The 15,042-nt window shown below is 43.6% G+C and overlaps 1 protein-coding gene across 6 annotated transcripts in view; it reads right to left on the reverse strand.

The window, feature by feature from the left end:
• The window catches only part of DIAPH2 (diaphanous related formin 2), a 1,499,255-nt gene that overhangs the window by 898,186 nt on the left and 586,027 nt on the right, over nt 1-15,042 (reverse strand). For all 6 annotated transcript variants that reach the window (XM_033944799.1, XM_033944798.1, XM_033944797.1 and 3 more), the window contains one exon: nt 2,212-2,499. In XM_033944799.1, the coding sequence (XP_033800690.1) occupies nt 2,212-2,499 (288 nt within the window). The remainder of the gene's footprint in view (nt 1-2,211; nt 2,500-15,042) is intronic.

The raw sequence follows: 15,042 nt of genomic DNA on the forward strand, positions 1-15,042 counted from the left end.
ACGTTAGATAGATTGTGAGCCCACTGGGACAGAGAGGGAAAAACTGCTTGAGTACCTGAATAAATGCATGTAAACCGTTCTGAGCTCCCCTGGGAGAACGGTATAGAAAATTGAATAAATAAATATATATATGAAACAGGCAGCTAATGTTCATCTCTAAGGGCTTCTTTTACGAAGCTGCATTAGCGGTTTAACGCGCATAATAGCGCGCACCAAACCGCCAGCCGCGCTAGCCACTACCGCCTCCTCTTGAGCAGGCGGTAGGGTTAGCGCGTGATAAAACGTTGCGGGGTGATAAAGCCGCTAAAGCGGCTTCGTAAAAGGAGCCCTAAGTCAAAACTTGCAAACCCTGGTTTATAAGCTTAACTGAAGTGTATTTCAGCAATCCAGATGAAGAAGAAGCAATGTGTGAACCAGAATTGCAAAGCCCCAAAATCCAGAAGGGAAGAATATATTGAATCTTTTCAAATTTACCCCAAAATTGTTTTTGCATTTCTATGCTTTTTCGGGTTTAAGCTTATATTGTGATTATGTCATATTCTGTATGCATTTAGGGCCAGATTCTAAAAACAGAGCCGTTATCAGCTGGTGCCTCCAAAACGGCAACGTTTGTAGAAATTTGGCCACCGTCAAAACATAGGCACCAGAAATGTAGGCCAGGGTTTTGAAGGCCTACATTTCTGAAGCTTATGTTTGATGTGAATTGTGTCTACGGAAGTGCGCAAGGGCGCCTACAGTTGTTTTCACCGTTAGATGACTCCGTAGACATGATCAAGGCATCGTTTTTTTGAGGCGCCAGCAGGCACCTACTTTTTTTTTTAATAATTATTTTGTTTTATTAAATGATGCAGTCAATTACTGTGCCAATTAAAACAATTTATCTTTCCTACTGGCAAGATGTGTAAGTAGCATTTTTATAGGGTGCCCTGTAAAACTGTTGGAAGATAGAACAATAAAAAATTATGAAAAATCAAAACTCAGCTTAGTAATCCATCATTCTTCTCTATGTCCTACACAAATATGCAAAGAGACTCCAAACAAAACCCACCTAGTTACTCACTATTCAAAAGCACTTATCTTTATAGTGGCAGCTGCTACTCGGATAAGTGCTCTGTCAATTTTCAGCAGCTCTATCCAGACAATCACTGAAAATTCTTAGATGACCCCACTTCTATTCAAACAGAGCTCGGGCAAAGCATGTGTGTTCTGATTCACTCTACAGATAGTTGGTGATATTTAACTGCTATTTATATTGCTATGCAGATTAATTTTGGCCTACAAAAAGGTTGCAGGAATAAACCACATGGCTATATGGGTAAGCAGCTAAATTTACAACTCTGTGATGAGCCAGTAGCGATCACTGTAGGACATGGCACTAAATTTATGGCTATTCAACAACCCAAAAACCAAAAAGAAAAGATATCTAAATATGAGGCACTATAAAGATCCTTTCAAACAATGATGCAGAACACTGGGAGACCCATACTTCATTTTAAATTATTACCAACTGAGCAGTGAATGCAAATTGTATGAAGGTCCTCAGTTATCACGACTTTCAGTGATCAGGACAAGCCTGTAGCAGAGTTGTGAGCTGTCTTAACCCAAAAAGGGTAATTCAAGTGTGAAACATCCCTGGACCTCTGCATATGTGCAATGTGCTCTAAATAATTGTGAAAACCCAAATAATGGTGTAATATAAATAATTAAAGAGTCACTCCAAATGTAAATTGCAAAATTGTGCAGATTGAAATTCAATGTTCAAAACAATTCTTATACTGGACACCAGCACAGTCTGTGTTTCGGCTAAAGTAGCCTTCTTCAGGGGTGTATGAAAGAAATCCAGTAGATGGCACCATAGTATAACTAATCAAATCAAAAGGATTACTCTCATCTAGTAAGGAACCTGCTTCCTGATAAACCTAAAAAACGCAATACTGAAGAAATGCTGCGAAGCGCAAAATGTTGCTGCTGACCTATTTTTATGCCTACTTCATTTTATGTATATGCTATATGTGTATTTTGATTTACAAGGTTCCAATAAATTGATTGTCCCTGCCTTTGTTTGATTGTGCCCCTTCCTCACTTCTTTTTTTGGCTCTAAAATTTCATGGGGTTGTGATTTTTTTTTCCTTTGTATTATGTGATACATTTATTAGAAACATCATAATCTTTTTTTACAAAAACATGCTTTAATAGAGAATATGGTGTTACCTTTGACCAGTTTATTCTTTTCATAGAAACATCTGGTTTATATGATTTCTTAGCCTGCATCCCATGAGGTAGAACTGGAGCAGGTGCACGAAAGCCTCCAAAAGGGGGTGGGGGTAGCCCACCAAAAGGAGGTGGGGGAGGTGGTGGCCCTCCAAAGAAAGGCATCAGTGGTGGTGGTGGTGGTGGTGGCATACTTCCTGGAAGCAAAGGAGGTGGTGGTGGTGGTGGAGGTGGAGGAGGTGCTGAAGGCCTCCCCACAGAAGGTGGACCCGCTGATAGATTAACAGGCTAGAAAAAAATGAAATGCAAATTCATTAAACTATTTACACAGCAATGCATAGTTACAAATGTTTCCCCCCAATTAATATTGTTTTAGTTCCAATGTTGAACTGAAAAAGACCTAAGCAAGCTGGTGCCAGTGCCACATCTGGAACAGTTTTTTTTGGGTTTTTTTCTCAGTGACTTTGAGCCTCATTATGTCCACACTTCTTCTCACAGTCTCATGTGAATACCTCAGACGTTTGTACACAGCATGGTTCAAAGTCAATGAGAGCTACACAACCACAAAAGAAAGCAGAACAGTTGTCACAAAGACAGTGCTAATGACAGTAATGAGGAAGGGGGGAAGGCTAGGACAGGAAAAGGAATAAATGCAGGACATTACAGGGGAGAAAGAATTGCAAGTATACTTGATCATAACATCTCCCCCCCAGCTTATACTCGAGTTATGTTCTATACTCCCACCCCCACTTTTGAGGGAAAACTGTTAACTTGGCTTATTCTCAAATTGGCTTATAGTCAAGTACATACAGTAATGAACTAAGGGCCTCTTCTATCAAACTGTGCTAGCAGTTTGTAGCGCGGTGAGCCGTGCTGAATGGCCCGCGCTGCTCCCGGCGCTCATAGGAACTCTATGAGCGTCGGGAGCAACACGGGCCATTCAGTGTGGCTCTCTGTGCTAAAAACTGCTAGCACAGTTTGATAGAAGAGGCCCTAAGTACATAAAGGCATGCTTTTACATTTTAAAGACCATTCAAAATACCAGAGGGTCCTCTCAATCAATCCTCTAAAACCTTGGCTAAAACAAGTTATTTTCCTATCACTAATGCATGCCTTGGAGATTTTTTTTTTTTTTTTTTAATATCTGTATTCTTGTGCAAGATAAGAAATGCATGTACAGTTTTCTGGATTGTTGAAACCATGCCAATAACAATTACAGCTGTAAACTGTGGTAGTGTAAAAAATAAAATCAATATTTACACATGCAATTAACATGCAATGCTTGTAAAATGACCTCATCTTATCTATCTATATCTATATCCATATATATATACTTAAAATAAATTAAAAGGAAAGAAACCAAAAAAATTGGGGGTTTTTGGTTGTTTGTTTTTTGCATGCACACTTGTATCTATAAAATCTATAAAACTGTCTGACATACTTTTTTGGATATGAGATTAGCAATTGTATTTCTGGTTGAATAGATGAGATGGAGGAGTATAGTATAAAGAATGATCACAACTGATTGTGTTATATCTGAAGTGGGATGACTATCAGAGAGACAAATTATGTGTTTGTGACAGATTCCGAGAAACACATTTTGCTTGTCTACCAGATTTCAAAGTATTAACTATACTGGATACAGAAGCTACCCACTCAACAGACTAAGTGTAATGCAGAATAGCGTTATACATATTCTGTTTGGTAACATAAACCAATTTCTGAAAATTCTATCAACATTTTGATAATATCCCATACATCGACTGTACTCTAAAGATGTTTGGTCTTTCAGACATTGCTAGTTTTTAACTACCTTATTTGACAGAGAAATAAATGTAATGGAATTATTATTAATTTAAGCTGGTATACATTGAAGGTGGTTTTTATTATTATTTGTTTGTTTCATGGAAAATGGCATAATACAGTAGTATAGCTAGCTAGCGATATATTAGACATAGAAACATGATGGCAGACAAAGGCCAAATGGCTCATCCAGTCTGCCCATCCACAATAACCATTATCTCTTTCTCTCTCTGAGAGATCCAACATGCTTATCCCACGCCTTCTTGAAATCAGACACAGAGTTTGTCTCCACCACTTATTTCGGGAGACTGTTCCACACATCTACCACCCTTTCTGTAAAAAAGTATTTCCTTAGTTTACTCCTGAGCCTATCACCTCTTAACTTCATCCTATGCCCTCTCATTCCAGAGCTTCCTTTCAAATGAGACTCGACTCATGTGCATTTACATCACTTAGGTATTTAAACGTCTCTCAAAAAAAGGAATTTCATGTGAATCCCTGAACAACCCATAGACTGGTGAAACAAGGCCTTGTTGGAGTACTTTAGAAGCTCTTTTGCATTGCTTCGTTAGCTTTGCGCTGCTGTGATTATGTTTAAATGCCGATGAAGAGTGAATGACGCTGGCGTCTTTAACACAGCTGCAGCATTTGTCTTCAGGCGTCAGAGCTACGTTAAACTTTTACTTTTCCTAATATTTACATTCAAGTTTATGTGTGCGCAGCTGTGAGAAATTCTCATTAGATCTCTACATTTTATGGGTGTGAGTGTTTTATGCCGATGACAATAAAAACGCCAGCTTGAAATCAGTTTTGATTGCTGCGTGAGACTAATTATCTTGAGGCTTTTTCTCCACCCTTTTTTTGATTAATGTAGATCTTTGTGATTTAGTCTACTGCTGGTGAGTAACATTTTTGCTAATTATTGAGATTAATTAAATGTCTCTATCATATCTCCCCTCTCTCGCCTTTCATTCAAAGTATACTGATCTTTAAGTCTGTCCCCATACACTGTGGGTATCATCGGTACAGAAGGAGCTGCACAATGTTTACAAATCGGTGACCTCGATGGTGAGGCATGCCTTTGAGGAGACACCATTTGAAAAGATGGTGTTCGTGTCTCTGTGCAGTGATTCTTAGAACTCATTGGTGGTGTAGACATTTGAGACAATGCTGATGCATGCCTGGAAGGAAAAGTATTTTTACCGGGTGTTTCTGATGGTAGCAGCAGTAAGAATGCCAATATTGGTGCCAGCTTCAATACTGAAGATGGTCTTTGTGGATCAGTTTTGGAGGTAGCAGACATCCTCGAGGCTCCTGATGGCGATCCAAAAGGTTTTCCAATCAGGAGCTGTCTAGCCTTCAACAACCTTTTTTAAAGTGCAGGGCAAAGCTGATAAAAGTCTGGATGGTGAGCAGGACCAAGGCACTGAAAAGACCAGTTATGTGGATCAGTGACTGAAATGGTCCTGTTGCAATGAATGCATCTTTTAAAGCCACTAGAAGACTTCACCATGGAAAGGAAGGCTACCGACACAAGATCAAAGGACTCAATCCGCGGAGTTTGAGTAAATTTATACCCGAAAAAGGCTCGATGCTCCCGGCCTGAAAACAAGCTTGGTAGGTTCAGAAGGCCCAACATTTTTACAAAAGAAAATTAACAAAAAAGAAAACAGTAAAATAATGACAAAAATGTTTAATGGGAAGGCACAAAAACCGAGTTTGACATGCTTTACAAAACAATGCAGCTTCTCAGCTCCACTGTGAACTAATAGTTCCAGAAGGGAGAGGAGCCGCGGCGCACAGCCCAAACAAACTGCCCAGCAGCCAGGGAAGCCTCGTGGAGAGAGAGGAGAGAGAGGCAAGAGAGGCACCAGCGGCAGGAGAAAGGCAGCGGCGGGGAGACCAACAAGCCTAGGGGTAGCGGCAAGAGGTAGCTCCGCCCCCCCTCAGCGTCATCAGCAGATCTCCTCCTTAAAAGGGAGAGGAGCCGCGGCGCACAGCCCAAACAAACTGCCCAGCAGCCGGGGAAGCCTCGTGGAGAGAGATGCGAGAGAGGCACCAGCAGCAGGAGAAAGGCAGCGGCGGGGAGACCAACAAGCCTAGGGGTAGCGGCAAGAGGTAGCTCCGCCCCCCCTCAGCGTCATCAGCAGAACTCCTCCTTAAAAGGGGGAGGAGCCAACGGCGCACAGCCGTTCGGCGCGCGGCAAAGGCGCTCGCCTTAGCGAGAGCGCCTTTGCGAAGGAGCCTTTGCGAAGGACCCAAGAGCCCGGGCTGCCCAGCAGCAAATTCATATTAAAAAAAAAACAAAAAACTTTTCTTCTTTCTCATTCTCATTCTTTTCTTCTCTCTCTCTCTTCTTTTCCAGCTAGCTGCATGCCGGGCACACTCCAACACACGAGGATCCTTACGTACAAGACAGGAGAGGAATGGAGGCAGCAGAAATCCAGCGAAGCTTTCCAGTATACTGCATCGAGTGTCATATGTATGACTACCTCCCCTCCGGGAGGCAGGCGTACATATGCGGTCGATGTCAGGAACTGAACAGCCTGAAGAAAGAGGTCGGGACATTGCAGATTAAGGTCCAGGAGCTGGAGGGACTCCGCACCATCGAGGAACCATGGGCAATTGAGGCAACTGAGGATACTGAACAGGATACCACCAGAGAGAGCCACATCAAAGAGCAGGTTAGAGAGCTCGAGAGATTCATCGAGGAGGCCTGCAAGATGGTAGAGGAACAGGATCACCAGCAATTCAAAAGGGAACCAACAGATGGAGGACAGAACCCACCAGACGCCAGAGGAGAAGGACCTTGCGGAGAAACTGAGCGGGCAGAGGAGGCAGAGACCCATCAGATCCCGGAGGAAGGACTAGAGGATCGAGTCACTGATACGGACATGAGACCCAAGAGGAAGCTGAGAGAAGGGAGGTCTGCGATCGTGGTGGGAGACTTGATCCTGAGAGAGGTAGACAGCCACATAGCAGGAGGCAAAGAGAACCGGCTGGTGACATGTCTCCCGGGGGCGAGGACAAAGGACATCTCCGACAGAATCGAGAGAATCCTGGAGGAGCTGAGACGGAGGAGACAGCTGTGATAATCCACGTTGTAACCAACGACGTCAGCAGAAGGAACTACAACAGGACTACACTGACCGAACAGCTAAGATCCTGGGGAGGAAACTGAAGCTGAGGACAAGGAAGATAGCCTTCTCAGAGATCCTGCCAGTACCAAGGGCGGATGCAAGGAGGCAGACCGAGCTGCGAAGATGGTGCGAAGAGGAGGGTTTTCACTTTGTACGAAACTGGACAACCTTCCTGGGGATAAACAAGCTCTACAGGAGGGACGGACTGCACCTGAGCACAGCGGGGACGAGGATGCTGGCACGAAACATCCAGACCAGCATAGACATGGCTTTAAACTGAGGACAAGGGGAAAGCCGACAGTCGATCTGACATCGACACATCGGACCAGAGTATCAAACAAAGATACTGAACAGGGAACAGGCGATAGAGAGCTCGAGACTGAGTGGACATTTTTTGTAAATAAAACCAAGGATGCAATGCAGGGGCCTAAGGAACAAATGAAGCTAAAAAGCGGAAAAAGGAGGAAACAGTCGGAGCCAAAAATGGGGAAGCAGACTGAGGACGAAACAGAAGCACCACAGGAGGAGGATGAGCGGAAAGAGATTCAGGGACTGGCAGCCCATGAGGAGATCGTCAGGAGCACCAAAACACGAGGAAAACCAACAGAGAAGACTGATGACGTCACAGACACACAACAGGAGGAGGATGACCGAGATGAAGCTCGGGGGCTGGCGAACCATGAGGAGGACTGCAGGAGACCCAAAACACGAAGAAAACCAAAAGAGAGGGCAAAAACCTGGGTCTTAAACTGCCTATACACAAATGCTAGGAGCCTAAGAGCCAAAATGGGTGAACTAGAAATCATTGCCAGCAAAAAGGACCTGGACATAATTGGAATTACAGAAACGTGGTGGACTGAGGACAATCAGTGGGATGTGGCCATACCAGGGTACAAACTATACAGGAGAGACAGGACACATAAAAAGGGTGGAGGAATAGCACTGTACATAAAAGACTCCATACCCTCAGCCAGGATGGAAACAACAGTACGGGCGGATGGCTTGGAATCACTATGGGTTAAGCTACAGGGAGGAACTGGGGCAGACATTAAATTGGGTCTATACTACCGCCCACCTGGACAACCGGAAGAAATCGACCAGTACATGGAGGCTGAACTGAGGCAGGTATGCAGAAGCGGAAATGTGGTGGTGATGGGGGACTTCAACTATCCTGGGATAGACTGGAATATTGGACACTCAAACTGCGCAAGGGAGACCAAATTCCTAGAGGTCACGAGGGACTGTTTCATGGAGCAACTGGTCACGGAACCAACACGGTGCGATGCCACTCTTGACCTAATCTTCAACGGACTAGGGGGGCAAGCAAAGGAGGTGGCGGTATTAGCCCTGCTAGGTAACAGCGATCACAACACGATCCAGTGCAGGCTAGAAATTGGATCATCAAAGGGGAAAAGAACCACAACGACGGCACTCAACTTCAAAAAAGGAAATTATGATGCCATGAGGGAAATGGTGAGAAAGAAACTCAAAGGCAACATAGGAAAGATGGAATCCGTAGAAAAAGCCTGGACCTTACTCAAGGGGTCTGTGCACGAAGCACAAAACCTGTACATCCCCAAGTTCAGGAAAGGGTGCAAAAAAAAATAGAACAAAAAACCCAGTGTGGATAACAAATGCAGTGAAGAAGGCGATAAGCGACAAAAAAGCATCATTCAGAAAATGGAAAAAAGACCAATCAGAGGAGAACCAAAAAGTGCACAAAGAACACCAGAAGGAGTGTCACCGACTGGTTAGAAAAGCAAAAAGGGAATACGAAGAGAGACTGGCAGAGGAAGCAACAAACTTCAAGTCTTTCTTCAGATATGTCAAGGGGAAGCAACCGGCAAGAGAAGAGGTGGGACCATTGGATGATGGAGATAGAAAGGGAGTAGTAAAAGAAGAGAAAGAGATAGCTGACAAGTTAAATGAGTTCTTCACGTCAGTCTTCACGAGGGAGAATACAACCAACATTCCGGAACCCGAGGAAATCGTAATAGGAGACCAAAATGATAAGCTGGTCAATTTAAAGGTAAGCCAAGAGGATGTACTCAAGCAGATAGACAGACTAAAAAGCGACAAATCGCCAGGTCCGGACGGCATTCACCCAAGGGTACTCAAGGAACTAAAAAACGAAATAGCGGAGCCACTCCGACAAATATGCAACCTATCCCTAAAAACCGGAGAGATCCCGGAGGACTGGAAAATAGCAAATGTCACGCCCATCTTCAAGAAGGGCTCAAGGGGTGACCCAGGAAACTACAGGCCGGTGAGCCTGACCTCAGTCCAGGGAAAGATGATGGAGGCACTGATTAAGGACAGCATCTGTGAATATATCGAAAACAATGTGCAGCTAAAACCGAGTCAGCATGGCTTCTGCAAGGGTAGGTCTTGCCTCACAAACTTATTGTACTTCTTTGAGGGGGTGAACAGCCAGGTGGATAAAGGGGAATCTATAGATATCATTTACCTCGACTTCCAAAAAGCCTTCGACAAGGTACCACACGAGAGACTGCTCAAAAAGATATGGAACCACGGGGTGCAAGGGGAGGTCCACCGATGGATCAAAAACTGGCTGGCAAACAGGAAACAGAGGGTTGGCGTAAAGGGCCACTACTCGGACTGGAAAGGGGTCACGTGCGGAGTTCCACAGGGGTCGGTGCTGGGACCACTCCTGTTCAATATCTATATAAACGACCTAGAAGCGGGAACCAAGTGTGAGGTCATAAAATTTGCAGATGACACCAAACTATACAGCAGGGCTCAAACGAGGGAAGACTGCGAAGATCTCCAAAAGGATCTAACGCAGCTGGAAAAGTGGGCCGAAAAATGGCAAATGAGCTTCAACGTAGGGAAATGCAAGGTCATGCACGTGGGGAAAAAGAACCCGATGTTCACTTACAAAATGGGGGGAACACCACTAGGGGTCAGTAACCTGGAGAGAGACCTGGGAGTGATGGTAGACGCAACACTGAAGGCATCGGCGCAGTGCGCCACGGCCTCAAGGAAAGCTAACAGAATGTTGGGTATCATTAAGAAGGGTATCACGACCAGGACGAGGGAAGTCATCATGCCGCTGTATCGTGCAATGGTGCGGCCGCATCTGGAGTACTGTGTCCAGTACTGGTCGCCGCACCTCAAGAAGGACATGGCGGTACTAGAGGGAGTACAGAGAAGAGCGACTAAACTGATAAAGGGAATGGAAAATCTCCCATATACCGACAGATTAAAGCAGCTAGGACTTTTCTCCCTGGAAAAGCGGAGACTTAGAGGAGACATGATAGAAACCTTCAAGATCCTGAAAGGCATAGAAAAAGTAGACAGGGACAGATTTTTCAAATTAAGGGTCACCACAAGTACAAGGGGGCACTCGGAGAAACTGAAAGGGGACAGGTTTAGAACAAACGCTAGGAAGTTCTTCTTCACTCAGAGGGTGGTGGATACATGGAACGCGCTTCCAGAGGCTGTGGTAGACAGGAACACATTAAATGGTTTCAAAGAAGGTTTGGATAGATTCCTAGAAGAAAAAGGGATTGAAGGGTATAGATAGATATATACCACTGGTCAGGCAATGGGCTTGATGGGCCACCGCGGGAGCGGACCGCTGAGCAGGATGGACCTCTGGTCTGCCTCAGCGGAGGCAACTTCTTATGTTCTTAAGCCAACATTGGGTGAGAAGGCACTGGCACATGCATGGTTTGGGCAGTCTCAAGACCTTCAAAAGATTTAAAGAGACAATACACTTTTTACACTGTCCATACGGGGCTCCATGGATGATGTCAAACACATGTGAGAATATCCTGCCTGTTTATCATGGGATAATTGAGTATATGTGGTATATTTGGAAAATGATTTGCAAATTAAAGCTATCTGAACAGGGAGGAATTTCAGCAAAATGAAGGAAAAATGTGATGGAAGAGATGGATTCAGAAAACACATTACATTTTCCACCTAGAAGAGGTGTTAATGAAACAGCAAGCAATTTCCATACTAAGTCAAATTGTTCCTTACTGTCATCAGGTAGTAGGATAAACTCTGAATAATATCAAGATCATTTACCCTTAAAGTAAAAACTGCCTTCAATAGAAATAACAATAGACACTATCATAATATGATAAACACTGTTGAAACAATCCAATCGGTACAAGGGAAAAACAGCTGTATAAGCAAGGCACAAAACCCAGAAATAATAATTGCACTGTAAATACGTTCTTGCAGGGTGTCACAATCATCCAATCCAAAAAAAAAAAAAAAAGTAATGACAATAAAGTATAAGTACAAAAACGTGGAGAAAAACAGAACTCATACACAGACCACCGGGACTAAAAGTACCCTAAGCAGTCTGTATCATCACTGGTCTGTGGAAAAAATTCCACACATAAATATACTATAAGTCTCTCATACATTTTTCTTTCAAAAAGATGTGCTTCCAAGCAGGATGATAATCTCATTTCACTGCAAAAAGCTCCAAACAAAACGACTGCAGCTGAGTATGTAAAGTCAAATTTAGAGTTCAATGATTTCAAAAAGCTTACTCAGTTGTAGCTGTTTTGTTTTGGAGTTTTTTTGCTGTGAAATGAGATTATCATCCCGCTTAGAAGCACATCTTTTTGAAAGAAAAAGCCTATGAATGTATGAGAGACTTATAGTTTATTTATGTGTGGCGTTTTTCCACAGACCAGTGATGATACAGACTGCTTAGGGTACTTTTAGTCCCGGTGGTCTGTGTATGAGGTATGTTTTTCTCCACGTTTTTGTGCTTATATGTTTAATCATTTTTATTAAATAACACAAGGATAACAAGGTTCATAACAAAGCGCTTTTCAGAACAGAACATAAATCCAATCCCCACCCTCCAAACCCCCCACCCTCCCCACCCTCCCCCCCACCCCGGCAGCAGCGGTACCTTGTCAAAGTAAAGGAAAATGCAAATCAACAATTCAAATAGTCCAAATTTGGTGTTGAACATAAGGAGTAAAAGTTACGCTAAAGGGGTACCAACAGGAGTAGAACAGACGTCCAGGTTTGGTCGACATATCCACAATCTCTCGGCGTTCTAATAACATTTGTTGTAACATTTGTGCTTATAATTTATTGTCATTACTTTTTATTTATTTTTTTGATTGGATGATTGTGATACCCTGCAAGAACGTATTTACAGTGTGATTATTATTTCTGGTTTTTGAAACTAAAACACTTTCAATGAAATCCAGCAAAACTCCCAATATGCTGTCCATAATTTGTCCACTTCTCTCATGCTTGTTTTCTGTTCAATGTTAAATGAAGCCAGGGCAGGATTAAATATTCAATAGGCCCTAGGCACCTAAGTACACTGATTCCCCTGGACCTGGCTCTCTTTGTCCCTTCTCCCCTCCCTGCCTCTCCCCCCCACACACACACAATATTCCCCCTCCTTCAAAAGTGTACCTCTTGGCCCAGCTCCAGAAGTCCAAGTAGCACCTTCTCCTCCCTTCTTCATTATTCAATGCAGCGAAATTCAGTCTTCAAAAAGCCACAAGCAGCAGTGCCCACAGCTGACCCGGAAGCCTTCCCTCGAACACAATATCCCAGCATCAGAGGAAAGGCTTCCAGGTCAGCCACAGGCAGCATGTAGGAATCGATGCCCGCAGCCTTTTGAAGACTGCGCGTTCAGATGTATTCAATAATGAAGAAGGCGGGAGGAAGCAATACTTGGACATCTGGAGCCAGACCCAGACCCAGAGGCAGGTACATTGACATCATCATAGCAGGCAGCGTCCTGGACCCCCCTGAACTCTTCGGGCCTGAGGCACATGCCTACTTAGCCTACCCTTTAATTCTGCTCTGAATGAAGCATTACTTCCTTTTGGCTATGTGCAAGCAGTTCTGCCATACAAGGTGCACATGTGGAGGGCTGTCCAAATTGTTCCCAGTCCACGGTTTCTTCTCATTGGACGCAAAGTGGGCAAGGTAGGGGGCACCAGTGGGTAAGTTCCATAGGGTGCAATAGTAGATCAATATAACATCCATTAATCCTGAGTCATTCTGTAATAAAAACAGCATCTATTGCATTTTTAGATGATTTTCACTCAAGCAATGGTGCCCTTTGGAGACATTCCATCTATCTATTGGTCTTCAAGATTCTAGTGAATCCATTAGCAAGGGACAGGCCCCACAACCCAAAAGAAGGGAGTTGGGCTGTGACTACTGCCATGAAAATAAGCAGCAAGCTAATGAAAAGCCAAATTCTGCTGAATCAGCAAAAGGAACCCTACCACGGCCTCGGAAAGGCAAGGAATGAGCAGAGCTGCAAAAATGAAGCTTTGAGGGTAAGGAGGAATGAAGGAGGAAATGTGGAACGATAGGAGGGGGCAAGGCAGTGGTATACTATGAGTGGGCCAATGTTTGCATTTCACTTTCCCTCCCTTCCCCATACATCACCTCCATCCCCTTCGCTCACAATCCATCCCCATAAGGCAGCAGCCTACTTCTAGCTGATATCAAAAATTAGGGCTGGTGGAGCAATGAGCCCAGTAACCTTCTCTTCCTGCCCTCAGTGTCTCTCCTGGAAGAGTTCAGATCAAATGTTTGGGCCCCACTGGACTGTTTTTTTGCAAAGTGTTTTCCCCAAGTAACAAATCAAGGGATGTGAAGACATATGCAGTCAAGCTTTTTAGCTTCTTACTTTTGATTACATTTGGAATATTCCTATAATTGTTCTTTTACAATTAAAATACAGAGCATGTTTTGTAGATCAGTGAAACAAACTCCAGCTCTAATGTATTTTGAACTATGTTTTTAGTAAGCAGAATGTGAAAAATGTGAATGGGCGTGTAGACTATTGCAAAGTGTTGCATTGTTGTGTCATTCCTGCTTGCATAATTAGAAAGTAACAAAATAATGTCAGAAGAGAGAACAGTAGAACCGCTGACCCTCAGAAGACATGCTGTTAGAGAAGATAAAGATTTTAGTAGACTAATAAAACGTTAATGAGCATAATTAATTTTACTAAATAGAAACAGTTTTCTAAATAGCAACAGGAATAGTTCAATGGTAACTGTGATACCAAAAAAAAAAAAAAGAAATTCAGCAGATACAGAAGCAGAACATGAGTAGCTTACCACGCAGAGATGTAAACAAAATCCACATAAAAAGAAAACACAGATACTAAACAGAGGGAGAATACTAGTATTGATTTATCTTGAATGTATGCTTGACCATTTTTTACTTATTGTTACTATGTATGTTATGTCGTAAGTCGCATAGAATTGTTGGACATGCGGGCTATAAATATTTAAATAAATAAAATTATAAAAGATACATGCATTGATGATTTCAGTGTTATTGGCTTTATCCTTCCAAACTGCAACTACTACTACTAATCATTTCTATAGCTCTTCTAGGCGAATGTAGCACTATACATACACTTCCCCCTCCCCATTCACGGTTTCGGCAATCACAATTTCACATATTTGCGATTTTTTGGGGAGGGGGAAAAAAAGAAAAAAAAACCCACAGTTTAGCCTTCCCCCCGGCGTCCCGGCCTTACCTGGTGGTCTAGCAGGCTTTTGGGGCAAGAGCGATCTTCCTACACTCCTGCCCCATGTAGATCGCCAATAGGAAATGGCTGTGGGGAGTTCCCATCGTAGTTTCGAGAGACTATGGGAGCTCACAGCAGCTATTTCCTATTGGCGATCTGCACGGGGCAGGAGCGTAGGAAGATCGCTCCTGCCCCGAAAGCCCGCTAGACCACCAGGTAAGGCCGGGGAAGGCAGGAGGGAGGCGGGTCAGAGCCGGACCAGAAGATATTTGCGGTATTTCACCATTCGCGGTACAGCTCTGCCCCTATCCCCCGCGAATCCGGAGGGAGAAGTGTATTAAATACAGGTACTTTATCTGCCCCTACTGGGCT

This window comes from Geotrypetes seraphini, chromosome 5 (genome assembly GCF_902459505.1).
Source record: "Geotrypetes seraphini chromosome 5, aGeoSer1.1, whole genome shotgun sequence".
Lineage (NCBI taxonomy): Eukaryota > Metazoa > Chordata > Amphibia > Gymnophiona > Dermophiidae > Geotrypetes > Geotrypetes seraphini.